This window comes from Drosophila takahashii, chromosome 2R, assembly GCF_030179915.1.
Source record: "Drosophila takahashii strain IR98-3 E-12201 chromosome 2R, DtakHiC1v2, whole genome shotgun sequence".
Lineage (NCBI taxonomy): Eukaryota > Metazoa > Arthropoda > Insecta > Diptera > Drosophilidae > Drosophila > Drosophila takahashii.
The window spans coordinates 19,792,067-19,805,987 of record NC_091679.1 but is presented as its reverse complement, the minus strand read 5'-3'; the positions used below and the strand labels follow the sequence as shown (position 1 = coordinate 19,805,987).

Sequence of the window (13,921 nt, the reverse complement as noted above, 5' to 3'; positions counted from 1 at the left end):
CGATTTTGATTAAATTAAAATTGAAATTCGGAAATATTTAAAAAGAGTCATATCCTAGAGTAGAAGACAATACAATAAAAACCAAAGAAGCTAGAATTTATTTCCTATTACTTTTCCATTAATTTTCCGATCATTCCTATGGCAGCTATATGATATAGTCGTCCGATTTTGATTAAATTAAAATTGAAATTCGGAAATATTTAAAAAGAGTCATATCCTAGAGTAGAAGATAATACAATAAAAACCAAAGAAGCTAGAATTTATTTCCTATTTCTTTTCCATTAATTTTCCGATCGTTCCTATGGCAGCTATATGATATAGTAGTCCGATTTTTTAAATTATTAATTCGAAATTCAGAAATATTTAAAAAATAACATCCCCAAAAGTAGAAGGTAATATTTCAAAAAATACCGAAGCTAGAATTTTTTAATGTTTTTTTTTTCCGATTGTTCCTATGGGAGCTATAAGATATAGTTGTCCGATCCGGTCGGCTCCGACATATATACTACCTGCAATAGAAAGAAAACTTTTGGGAAAGTTTCATCCCGATAGCTCAAAAACTGAGAGACTAGTTTGCGTAGAAACAGACAGACGGACAGACGGACAGACGGACAGACGGACAGACGGACAGACGGACAGATGGACAGACGGACAGACGGACAGACGGACAGACGGACAGACGGACATGGCTAGATCGACTCGTCTAGTGATGCTGATCAAGAATATATATACTTTATGGGGTCGGAAACGCCTCCTTCACTGCGTTGCAAACTTCTGACTGAAATCATAATACCCTCTGCAAGGGTATAAAAATAGAGCTTGGGAGGAGTGAAAAGAAAAGTCCATAATTAAAATTAAAATCCATTGTTTTACAATTTTTTTTCAACTTTAAAGGTGCGCAAATGTCCTGAGCGACATTTTGGAAGTGCCCATATATACTTTACTAGCTATACCCGGAGCGATATCGTTCGCTTAAAATTTGTTTGGAGTTAGGAAATTTGGTTTTATTTGCGCGTTTTTTGAAAACCTTTGTGCAAACAATCTTTGTGGAAGATCCTTCAAGAGAGAGAATCAGAAGGCTACTGATTTTTTGAAAACCTTTGTGTAAACAATCTTTGTGGAAGATCCTTCAAGAGAGAGAATCAGAAGGCTACTGGCAGTGCTATATAATAAATAAATGTGATCTAAGTAAAAGTAGAGAATTTGTATACCTTCTATCTGTTACAATGTTATCAATGCAATTTTAATTTGCGCACAAATATACACCTGCTTGTAAATTGGAATTTGTTGTTTTCAAATTTGATATTTTGAATGAAACGAAAACATTTGTACACACACGAAAAGATTGACATCCCATGCAAAAGTAGCGAAGTAACTTATTACACCAGTTTACAAAAAAAAATCGATGAAATATACCATGAAGGAAACCTTTGTTTTCCGGTAAGGTACGTCATCCTGATTAAGAAAATATGCACTTCCCAAGGGTCCATTTCTTTAGTTAAATCAAAAATTAATTTATATTTCAAGATCCTTTGAGTTTTTAATTCATTTATCCTTTAGAATGTGAAGATGAACTCAAATCTTGATCGCGGAGTAAAAAAAAAGAAATTATGGAAGGACCTGTTTCATACTTATAGGCCCAAAACAATTAGCGTTCGCAGTTAGACTTTAAAATAGCCATTTGACTCTCCAATTTAGGCTCGTCATTGGTATGTATTTCTTTCAAATACATTTTTTCAAACATACTAAGGACACTAATAAGTAATTAATAATAATTAATTGTAATTAATTCATAAAAAATATTTGTAAAATATTTAAAAAATCATAACATTGTTATACACTAATGTGTATCATCATATGCATTCTGCGTCTAAATTATTTTGATTACATGTTTTATTTAGTTTTTATAGGCTGTTAAAGTCTTTGGTGTAGACTGGTTGAAATAGGCTGTGAAAAAGCTGTATGTAAATGAGCGAAAAAAATAATATCTAAAATTGTCTACAAACACAATGGACGAACACAAAAGAAACATCACAAAAGCAAAGGAAGAGCAGCAGACTGCATCGCAAATTTGACCCTAAAAACAGCTACACTTATCGTTTTTATTACCTTCAAACATTGACAAATACACTGATAACACTCCTAAAGGAAGGATCGGGGGGTAACATATCTAAAAGTCTATTTAAACATGAAAATGACGTTCAAATAATACATAAACAAAGGATTAATAATCAAACATACACAACAAATAACCAATCAAGCAGATTAATTTCACAAAAAGAACTTATTAAATTAAATAAATAAACTATTTCGGACCTCTCTTGCGAACGTTTGACCATTTTATAGCAGGCTACATTAGATTTACGCATGAAGAATACACAAAGTACACATGTTTGTGATTTTGGTTACAATTATAACGGGCGTTATTGAAATTGCGCATTAGGAGTACACATTTACATATGTGATTTTGTTGTTGCTATCCGATCCGTTAGAATATATGTATCTATCTTACTCTCTGGAAAAGGAGATGAGAAATGCAACTTTGTTTTGACGAAGTGCTAACGTAACGCCGCTGCGCTGCAAAATTGAACAGGTTTTTAGAAAGTCGCATTAGATTTCCAGATTTCCGGTTTGCCATTAAGAAGCTTGGTCATTTTTGAAACAATTTGTTTACTTATCAATAATTTTTGGTACTGGCGATTTTTTTAATTTTGGCCTATAGGCGCAACCACTGTGCACTGTATCATATGTATATGTAGCTGCCATAGGAATGGTCAAAAAATGTATGGCATTAACAGGAAAAAAATTATATAATTTTTGTTTTTATTACATTCGCTTCTTCTCTGGGATATATAGGGGAGAGTTCTGTAGGTTGGTACGGTGTGTAATTTGGAACACCCGACTTTCTCAGAACTTTTCCAATAAACAAATTTGTATACCCGTTACTCGTAGAGTAAGAGGGTATATTGTATTTGTGCAAAAGTATGTAACAAGGAGAAGGAAGCGTTTCCGACCCTATAAAGTATATACAGAGTGCGCCATCCAGACAGGACCTAATGAAATGTTAAATAACTCCTCCATTTTTTATCCCATTTTGGAAAATAAACAAGATTCATTTAGGGCAGGGGTGCTCAAAATTGCCTTATGGTAGTGCAGTTACAAAACACCATTAAAGGAAAAACACACGCACGCGAGTAACAAGTCGCACACAGTCATGAAAAAGACAACAACACTTTGCATTGTGAGTTGAGGAGAAAAAAAAACTTCAATGGAATTTGTTTTTGGCCTGGCTCGCTCTTATCTATTAAGGACAGCGACACAAAGAGGAATCGGGGTGTACATAGGCAAGCATTGCGAGTGCACTGCCGTATGCTTAGTGCTATTACAAAAACAATTGTGCTTGTGTGCCATAGGAATGAGCACCCCTGATTTAGGGTATAGAATGCCATTTATTGACAATTCACTCAGAATACAATATCAATCAAATGACCGCCTTCATTAGAAACACAAAAAGCGGCCCTTTTTTGGGCATTTTGCATTGTATTTAACAACATTTCGGGCGTAATAGCAGCAATTTCCGCTTTGATATTAGCTTTTAGTTGTTCAATAGTCTTTGGTTTGCTGACATACACCTTACTCTTCAAGTAGCCGCAGAGAAAAAAGTCCGGTGCGGAGGGTGCCGAATGTCTCCCATATTTCTTACGATAGGCACGCACAGTTTTTACAATTGAACGATTGCTTTCGATGTACAGCGCTACAATTTCAGCCCGATTTTTTGCTGTGAGTCGATCCATGTCTAAAATGGTATAGGCTGACGTTTCAGAATCTGGCTGGCTTGTCAAAATAGGCTGAAAAATGGCGGAGTTATTAAACATTTCAATAGGCCCTGTCTAGATGGCGCACCCTGTATATTCTTGATCAGAGTCACTAGCCGAGTCGATATGGCCATGTCTGTCTGTCCGTCTGTCTGTCTGTCTGTCTGTCTGTCTGTCTGTCTGTCTGTCTGTCTGTCTGTCCGTCCGTCCGGATGAACGCTGAGATCTCGGAAACTACAAAAGCTAGAAAGTGAGATTTCCCATACATATTCTTGGACTTCTTGTTTTACACTAGTCGGCATAATTATTTTGACAGATTTGAATGTTAACTGTAGTCACATTTTGAACTTTTAATATAAACTTTTAACACCTTTAGAAAAAGCGCTTCAATTCCGTTTAAATGACACAAAAATGTTCTTAACCCATTAAGACCCCATTGAAAAGCGAGCAAATTTTGTGAAAGTCAAATTTTTAACTTCTTAAAACAAAAATGTTTTGATGCAAAGTTTTTCCCCAATCAAAATTAATAAAACCTGCAAAAAAAAAATTTCAAAATATTTATCCTTGTATTTTTTATTATTTTTTGAATGGAACGATCTCAGTAAAATGTTGTACGAAAAGGTGGAAAAGGGGCTAAAATTGTCATTATACCCGTTACTCGTAGAGTAAAAGGGTATATTGTATTCGTGCAAAAGTATGTAACAGCTAGAAGAAAGCGTTTCCGACCCCATAAAGTATATATATTCTTGATCAGGATTACTAGCCGAGTCGATCTAGCCATGTCCGTCCGTCCGTCCGTCTGTCTGTCCGTCTGTCTGTCTGTCTGTCTGTCTGTCTGTCTGTCTGTCTGTCTGTCTGTCTGTCTGTCTGTCTGTCTGTCCGTATGAACGCTGAGATCTCGGAAACTATAAAAGCTAGAAGATTGGCATTTTGCATGAATATTCTATGAGCTCCTACGCAGCGCAAGTTTGTTTCAAAAAGGTGCCACGCCCCCTCTAACTCCCACAAGCCCCCTCTGACGCCCACAGTTTTGAAGCTATTATGAAAATAGTAATTGATTTGTATTCGCTTCGTCAATACCTATCGATTGGCCAAGTAAAAAATTGCCACGCCCACTCTAACGCCCACAAACCCAATAAACCTGGCCACCGCCTACATTTCCGCCTTTCATGACCAGTAGTACCAATATCTGGCGGTAGATGGCGCAATACAATATACACTAGCGCCATCTAGGAAATGGCATTGGAAAAAATCTGCCTTTTTTTCTGTGGTCACTCTAATTCACATTATGTTAATGCAAATTTTAAATTATTTGAAATGGGGCGTGCATTTTGTCTCTTTTTGCTCGTATACGTTTCTCACAAGTGCATTTACCTGCGCTAGAGAGAGACGGAAGTTGTGCTAGGCAGAATTGAAAGTTCTAGAAAGCCTCTTCTAGAAAGAGATTCCTGGGTAAAAATCGAGCGGCGAAAAACATATAAGAAGGCATATTTCTATTAAGTTGTTTAGCTGAGTAACGGGTATCTAATAGTCGAGGCACTCGACTATAGCGTTCTCTCTTGTTTTTAACTATTTTCAAAAAATTATAAAAAATACAAGGAAAAATATTTTGAAATTTTTTTTTTGCAGTTATTATTTATTATGTTTGGGGAAAAACTTTGCATCAAAACATTTTTGTTTTAAGCCCCAGGGAAAAAGTTGAAAATTTGACCTTCACAATAAATTTTCTAACTTTTCAAAGGGTGCTTAATGGGTTGAGAACATTGTTGTGTCATTTAAACGGAATTAAAGTGCTCTTTCTATAGGTGCCAAAATGTTTCTATTATGAGTTCAAAATATGAGAAGATTTAACTTTAAAATTTGTCAAAATAATTATGCCGACTAGTGTAATGGAACATTCCAGTAATCGCTTTATTAGCTTTATTAGCCGATAGTATCTGCTATAAAAATTCGTCGATGTTATTTAAATGATGCTTAATAATACATTTAACCAGTTTTGATATAAAAACCCGCAAAGTTAGTTGCTGTTAAGCTCTGCCACAGTTGCCGCCCAAACCTTGTTGGTACTCATACACGAAGTGACTAATAATTTATGACGAAAGTTCTTCGTGGCACCAGCCCTCTGCCCTTGTTGAAGCTTCTCTTCCAGTGTGGGGATTCGCGCCCTCAAAATTAATAATTAAACTTACCCTCAGAGTTGACTTGCGTGACGCCCTGAGCTTGGAAGCAAGACATGTATACTGCAACAAATATAGAAAGAAAAAAGTAAGAATATAAATACGGTATATGACCCTAGAGTGCATGCATGAAAAGTGCAATTAATCAAAATATGGTAGCTGAATTCTGGTAGTTGACTTGGGAAAAGCATACGCATACAGAGAAAACAAAATTAAACAGAGTACAACAAGGGAGCAACCACAAAATTACATTTTTTGCTTTTACGGCTAGTAGATGTTGTAAACAGTTTTTGAAGCGATAAAGCTATTCCTTTTCAAAACATTGAGGCAAGGCAATCTAACAAGCTAGAAGTACATTAAAAAAGTACAGTACATTTTAAATACCATTTTAGTTAGAATAAAAAGTTTAATGCTCTGTCCAACTACACCTCTCTATACACAAAAAAAAAAACTTGGTAAAATCAACTGTAATAATTGTCAAACAGGCCCCAACCAGCAAAATTGTCAATTCTACTAAGTAAATAGTCATTTCACAACAACAAAATATACACAATTAGCAAAGACAAAAACCCAAAGTAAAAACAAAATACACGTAACTATTTTAATAGTTACGTAACTATCTTTGTTGGTCAATTTTACCAAGCAAATTTTTTTGTGTGTAGGGACCGAGATTTTAGGAATTGACGATTTATTGCCTAACAAATTTATTTAATGCAATATTGGCCTAAAAATGGGTTTTATGGCTTTAAAAACCATATTCTTAGATCAAATATTTTTAGGAATCGTAAGCCTTAAATTTAGATAATATTCCTAAAATTATAATCAATGCTTTTATTGTTCTGTGCTATCGATGTAAATAAAAATGCTAATGATCCATTTTTGCATTTTTCTCACTTTTTCAACTTTGACGAAGTGTAGCCTTCTAAACAAATGAGTGGATATCAATGCTGTGTATCAGGTGTGTCCCTGAAAACTCTAAAAATCAAAAAGCAACACAAAAGCAATTGTTGGGTTTCTTCAATAATGTTCCCACATTTCCATAGCTACAGGCGTTTTAAAAAACATTTGAGTAGGATTTGTAAAATTTTTTGCTTTGTAGCAGAGCTTACAAATAACTGTCAACCGATTTTCCTGAAGCAGTTTAATCTCGACAAAACCGAAAAAAATTTTGCTCACAAACTCTCTCTCTGAGCGGAACCCTTTTTTAGTTTTGCTTGTCGGTTTCGGCCCGACCGTTCGGCTTAACCGAACAAAGCAATCGGTCTTTCAATAACCATTCGGTGAGACCCTTTTAAGTTAACAGTCACATAAAAGGGTTTCTATAAGACTACTGTTAAATAAAAGTCAGAAAAATGGGTTTTCTCTAGAAAGGGAAAAGTATAGGCCTGCTGTGATATGTGCATAAATTTTACATAGGAAATCAAGATAATTATAAAATTGCATTGTACAATGTACATATAAATTGTATTCTGAATTTAGGTTAGCTGCTATTTTTGTTTGCTTCAATATATTTATTTACTATATAAGGAACTATCTTTAATAAGAAATGCCATAAAGAAACGAATTACCTTTCAAATGAGCTAAAAAAAGGCAGATCGGTTCAAATAAACTACCATAAGTCTTAAGATAAAAATTGGCTTAAAGTATTCCAACCAAGCCTATTGCTACAAAATGGATCGCGCGTTCTTTCAAATCTTTCAAAATATTTTGAATTAAACCAAATAATGTTGTGAAGATATTCTTAAATAGTTAGGAATTGATTTAAAGCTACATAAACAAAATTTGAAACTGCTAAAGGAGGTTTAACCTGTGAAAAAGCTCTAATTTTACCTGCAGCTAAAAAGATTCGCTTCTTATTACGTGGATTTGGTTATTAATTACTACATAAGAAAGATATGCCAAAAGTGGAGTTTTGGAATCGTAAATTATTTAAAATATGTAGAATATTGGAATTTAATGGTAAATGGGCTAATCTCACAGATTCAGCTTTAGGCTTAGTACTCAACCCAACAAAAAGTCGTCCAAAACAAAAACTTCTTATGAAAAACAACGTCAAAAAATTTTGTTTCATATGAAGATTTTGTTTTGGACGACTTTTTGTTGGGTTGAGTACTAGCCCTTAGAGAATACACATTACGTATTTTCCCTTACCCTTTTGAATTTTAATAATCAAAAAGCAATGTTACGACTGAAGCATTACTGAACAGGTCACACATACACACTCATTTAAAGCAGGCCATCCACAGTCGAATTTGTAAGGCGAACATGTTCGTGTGTTCATAGTTGGTGGTAGTGTTTGCGTATAGATTTCATATAAATTTGTTCGACGTTTTGTTTGACAAAGATAGAAACGATTCTATCTTGCCTGTGCTCGCGAAAATATTCGTCGAGCAAATTCGACTGTGGATGGCCTGCTTAAGGGGGGAGATACATATAGAACTGCAAACTTTTCAAGTTGTTCGTGATTTGTTTTAACCAATAAGGGTTAGTGCTGGAACTTCGCAACTTGGCATGTTGATTACATAGTTCTTATATAATTTAAAACAACTTTAAAATTTTTTGTATCTTTTAAAATGGCGCCCGTAAGAATTTTTTTGTCAGGCCTTTTTAAAAAAAGTAGGCCAGCTGCGGATCGTCCACAGGTCGCTGTGTAGATCCGAATTTTTAGAAACCAACTTCATTTTGTTAGGAAATAATGTAGAAACTGTCTGAACCCAACTTACATAGAATATCACAAAAACTCTGGTTGTGGCACTCTTTCAAAGACAAAGCTAAATTTTTTTCATATTTTTCTTGTTGTTTTTGCTTTACAAAAAATACTTTAACGTACAAATTTCTACATAAAGTAAGTTCAGACAGTGTGCAACTTCATTACAAACATTTCTGTAAAAGCAGCATGATTATCGAAGCATTACTTTTTGAGATACACGATCCGCAGCTGAGGAGTAATGAAATATATCTACTGCACAAGGAAGATGGGTGCCGTCATCCTGGTATAAGTTCCAAAATATTTCAAATTTCTTCGTGAAACTTTCATGACACATTTTTAAAGAGTTATTCTACCAATTTAAGTAATACAAAAAAATTTTGATTTTTTTTTTCTATATTTATTTTTTTTTTAATACATTTGAATTTCTTTTGATCAGCATTTTAAAAAAGCCGCTGAACACATAATCCATAATTCGAAAACATGGTAACGAAGCCTAGGGCATTTATGTAAATGATAAAAAATTTACATTTCAAAGCATCAAATTCAGGTTTCAGGGAACTCGACAATTGTTTTTGTGTTGCTTTTGATTGAGTAAACAAGGAAAACAAGGGAGTTTTTAGTTGCTTGTTGCTTTTGAAAGCAACTCTCCGAAAAACTCTAGTGTTTTCTGGGACACACCTGTATAAGAAAGTTAGAGGACATTCTATTACCTTTAAAATAAGACTTTAATGTCGGTCATTAATCGGTTTAACTTCTTTACGTTTTAAAAAAATTGGTTTCATAAAAAAAATTGTAAGTTCTTTTTTCTTAATCCTTACCGGAAAACAAAAGTTATTACATTTTTTTTATTTTTTTATTTTATTAAAATGTTATAGGCTGTACAAAATACATATTGTTCTTAATTTTATCCTTCTAGAAAGGCCATTTAATATAAATTTATAGATGCATTAATGACTTATTTTGAAGTTTGAAAGTTATTGTTAGTTCGCAACGGAGTAATTAGGCTGCTGAAATAATAATTGTATTGTTGTTATTTGTTGATAGTCCCTAATTAGTCGCAAAAGGTTACCAAATTTAACCAAAAAGCATCAAATTAATTTGTATTATTGATTGACAGCTATATGACATAGAAGTTCGATCTTTTTAAACTTAAAATCGAAATTCGGAAATATTTAAAAATAGTCATATCCCAGAGTAGAAAAAATGTAATGAAAATTAACAAAGATATAATTTTTTTCCTATTAATTTCCATCTAATTTTTCGACCGTTCCTATGGCAGCTATATTAAACTGAGAGACTAGTTTGCGTAGAAACAGACGGACAGACGGACATGGCTAGATCGACTCGTCTAGTGATGCTGATCAAGAATATATGTATATACTTTATGGCGAAAGATGCACGTAGAAAACAACAGCGAATCTCAAGGCAAAGGAATGTGCAATTTGACGATATTTTCGGTCAGAACAACGACCGCGATCGACCTACTGGTAACCCTACACCAGCAGCTACAGGTAGGGAAAATCTTAGGTGGGAACACCTAAATAACCCAAATATCACGGGAGGCGAGAAAAAACTCTGCACTGGTATAAAAGACCGTAGCCAGATAGAGAAGACAGACAGAATTTATTCTGATCTCAGGGCACTTTAGTGTAAGCACTATACACCAAACCATCGAAGACTGAAGCCAAGACCGAAGCAATAGAAGGAAGTCCCTGAGCATTCCATAAGACTGCGATTATCCAGAAGGAAGTGCTTCCACGAAGTTGGCAACGATTTCCACTGAGGGAGATCCTATTATATCCCAGCTCTGAGAAAGACGAGCGTCCATTTGTGAACATATAAACAGCAAGGACTTCACCATGGGTGGAACTGATTCCAAAGCGGCCCATAGTACCGCCAACGTTATTAATACTGTTGAAATAATTGATCACAAGGACGACATCCAGGACGTCAATCGCAACCTGAAAACCGGCATCTGCCGGTGCCCCGACTATCAGATACCCGTTACTCCGCTAAAGGGAGTGCGAAGGAGGTGGAGATAAAAACTTTTATCCGCCGTAACTTTTTAACGAATGGTCCGATTTAAACAATTTCTTCTACATTTTGATAGGTATTCATAAACACAATAAAACTGCATTTTTACTTTTCCGAAATATTGAAATTTTTAAAATCGTATATAAGCGATTGTGGGCGTTAGAGGGGGCGTGGCACCCTTTTGAAACAAACTTGCGCTGCGTAGGAACTCCTAGAATCTGCATGCAAAATGTCAATCTTCTAGCTTTTATAGTTTCCGAGATCTCAGCGTTCATACAGACAGACAGACGGACAGACAGACGGACAGACGGACAGACGGACATGGCTAGATCGACTCGGCTAGTGATCCTGATCAAGAATATATATAGTTTATAGGGTCGGAAACGCATCCTTCTGCCTGTTACATACTTTTGCACGAATCTAATATACCCTTTTACTCTACGAGTAACGGGTATAATAAAGGCAATTAAATGCCTTAATTACAAACATGAAGTGAAAAGAACATAAACAAATTGTGAACTCAGGCATTTATAAATGCAAGTGCAACAACAATACCTACATATATATATACAATAAGTGATTGTGTTTAAGAACGCGACTTTTTGTTTGTGTGTTTTAAGTTAACATCAATTTATTGTGGCAATTTTTCTTTAATGGGGCTTTGAACGAGCGCGAGAAAGAATCAAATATTTTTGGCCAGGGACCGAAAATAACTATTATTGTAAACTTTTCTTACCAAAAAAATAATGCACTTAGAAGAGTCCAAAAATTTTTTTAAATACACCATTATTTTTGTTAGCCATTGCAGTACAAATCCGTAATGATTTTTATTTATTTGATTTTTATAATAAAAGTCAAAAAGGTTATTTGTTGATTTTTATGTATAACAGTTATTTTCTTGACATTTCCAAAAAAAGAAATAATTTAAAAAAACATGCTAAACGAGTTTTATATAACTTACTAAAAATCTTAAAAAAAAGCCAACCGTGCATATTGTATAACTATATTTTTTTTAAATTTGTTTTACACACAAAATCGCCATAAATCAAGTTTGAGTTTTATTTTTGATCACGACGAATAACGCTTATTTGTCAACTTTTATTATAAAAATCAAAAATAACAGTTATTCTTTAAGTTTTACTTTACGAATCCGAAAATAACTGTTAAAATGTGATTTTTAACATAAAACTCATAACAGTTGCGGTCCCTGGTTTTAAAGATAGTGTTTGCACGTATATATATATACTAGCTGTACCCGGCGCGACTTCGTTCGCTTAAAATTAGTTTTGAGTAGATTACTTTAAAACCTCTGTGTAAACAACATTTTTAAAAGATCCTTTAGGAGCGAGAATAATAAGGCTACTGGCAGAGCTAACTCTAGAGCATGCGACATAAAATTGTCCATGAGAGAAGCAATCTTCTCTAAGATCTAGTCCAGCCAGCTTCAAAGTCTGCCCCTGCGATTTATTTATAGTTATTGCAAAGCAAACTTTTAGAGGGAATTGTAGCCTTTTAAACTGAAACGGCAGACTGGATGATATTAATGGGATCCTGGGTATAAACACTGTTTTCCCCTTCGCGCATCCCGTAAATACTGTTGCTTCGATTATATTCTTATGAACCCCTTTTATCTGCAATCGTGTCCCATTGCATAACTTTAGGGGACTTAAATTTCTCAATAACATTACGGGTGCTCCAATCCTAAGAGACAGATTATGCTGGAGGATTCAAAGAATTTAAAAATTCAACAGGGTAATGAACAGCATTATCAGCATCAGGAACAGAGTCGACCGATTTATAGAAGACCATCATTCTAAACCATCAAATGAGTTTAGCAATAAATTATTAATAGTGGTTGCTCTTTCATTTTTCGTTTTAAAAATGGCGCGCTCAGATAGCCAATCTAAGCTTTTACTTGATATGTTAGAAATGTAAGGAAATATTTTGGATGTAAGATCTTGAACGTTTTTGACTACATTTCCTAAGCGTGATGTTATAACTATTTTTCCATCAACTGTTGGATGGACGCCATTCCCAATTTTTAAAAGAGTTTCGGCAAAAATTCCTGCAGAACTGTCTCCTTTTAAGTGCACTCGCATATTTTTCGTGAGCGCTAGTTTTTTTATCTGTGTCCATAAAAATTAAGATTTTAAACAGGCCTTTCTTTCGTCAGCTCTTGCACCTCGTGGCACAACAGGAAGGGTTTGGCGAAAGTCTCCAGCTAGCAGGACTGTAATACGACCCATCAACATAGTATTCTCATTAATATCTTGCAGGGTTCTATTTATGGCTTCAAGCCCACCTTTATGTGACATGGTGCACTCATCCCAAACAATAAACTTACAATCTTTAAACACCGCAGTCATAATACATTGCTTTGAAATAGAGCAATGAGGTGTTTCTAAATTAACTAAATCCAAAGGAAGTTTAATATGTATAATAATAAAATAGCCCTCTTCTAATTGCCTGCTTCTCACTCCCAAAAATCGAATTGTGGCAAAGGAGAGCAAGTGTATTTTTTGCATACGCCTCTTCTAATACTTGCGATATTAATTTGTTAAATCGTCGATGAAAATATATATCATCTTTTTAGATTCCTTAAAAACATATATTAAATTCAGATTGTTTAAACAAATATAATAAATGAATGTGATCCAAGTAAAAGTGGTGAAGTTGTATATTTTTTTTATCAGTTACAATGTTATCAATGCAATTTTAATTTGCGCACAAATATGTATACGAACTAACTTATTATTTTCCGATTCCACATTTGATTGATAACACTATGCAGCATCAAAAATTAACCTCGATGAATGCTATATTTTTGGATTCGTTACGAATTCCCAAGTTAAACTGCGTTTTCCAAAGAGTTCCCCGACGCAAGGATTCTTAGCAAAAGGACCTCAAAGTTCGAAAAATGATGAAATTGACCAACTTTGCGCAGCTCTCAGAGGCAAATGGATGCATGGCTTGGTTCGAAGTTAAAGTTTTTTAAAAGATACACCCTTTATCTTTCAAACCCCATACATAAAATAATTTTAGGATTTTTTTTAAGGCAGAAATAAATTCCAAATAACATAGTCAAAAAACTGAAAAACATACAGCTGCGGTCAAAATAGTAGCAGTGTTGCCGCCTTGTGTTTCATGTTGTAATTTTTTCTTATCCAATTAGTCTAATAGTAAAA

General features: G+C 34.4%; 1 protein-coding gene across 3 annotated transcripts in view; it reads right to left on the bottom strand.

The window, feature by feature from the left end:
• Gp210 (nucleoporin 210) overlaps positions 1–13,921 on the bottom strand; it is a 268,597-nt gene that overhangs the window by 87,510 nt on the left and 167,166 nt on the right. For 2 of the 3 annotated variants that reach the window (XR_011418170.1, XM_044392729.2), the window contains exon 17: positions 6,005–6,055. The exons of the other annotated variant lie outside the window; for it this stretch is intronic. Coding sequence is in view for 1 of the 2 variants with exons in the window: in XM_044392729.2 (XP_044248664.1) it covers positions 6,005–6,055 (51 nt within the window). In the remaining variant the exon portion in view is untranslated. The remainder of the gene's footprint in view (positions 1–6,004; positions 6,056–13,921) is intronic. 3 annotated transcript variants of the gene reach the window in all.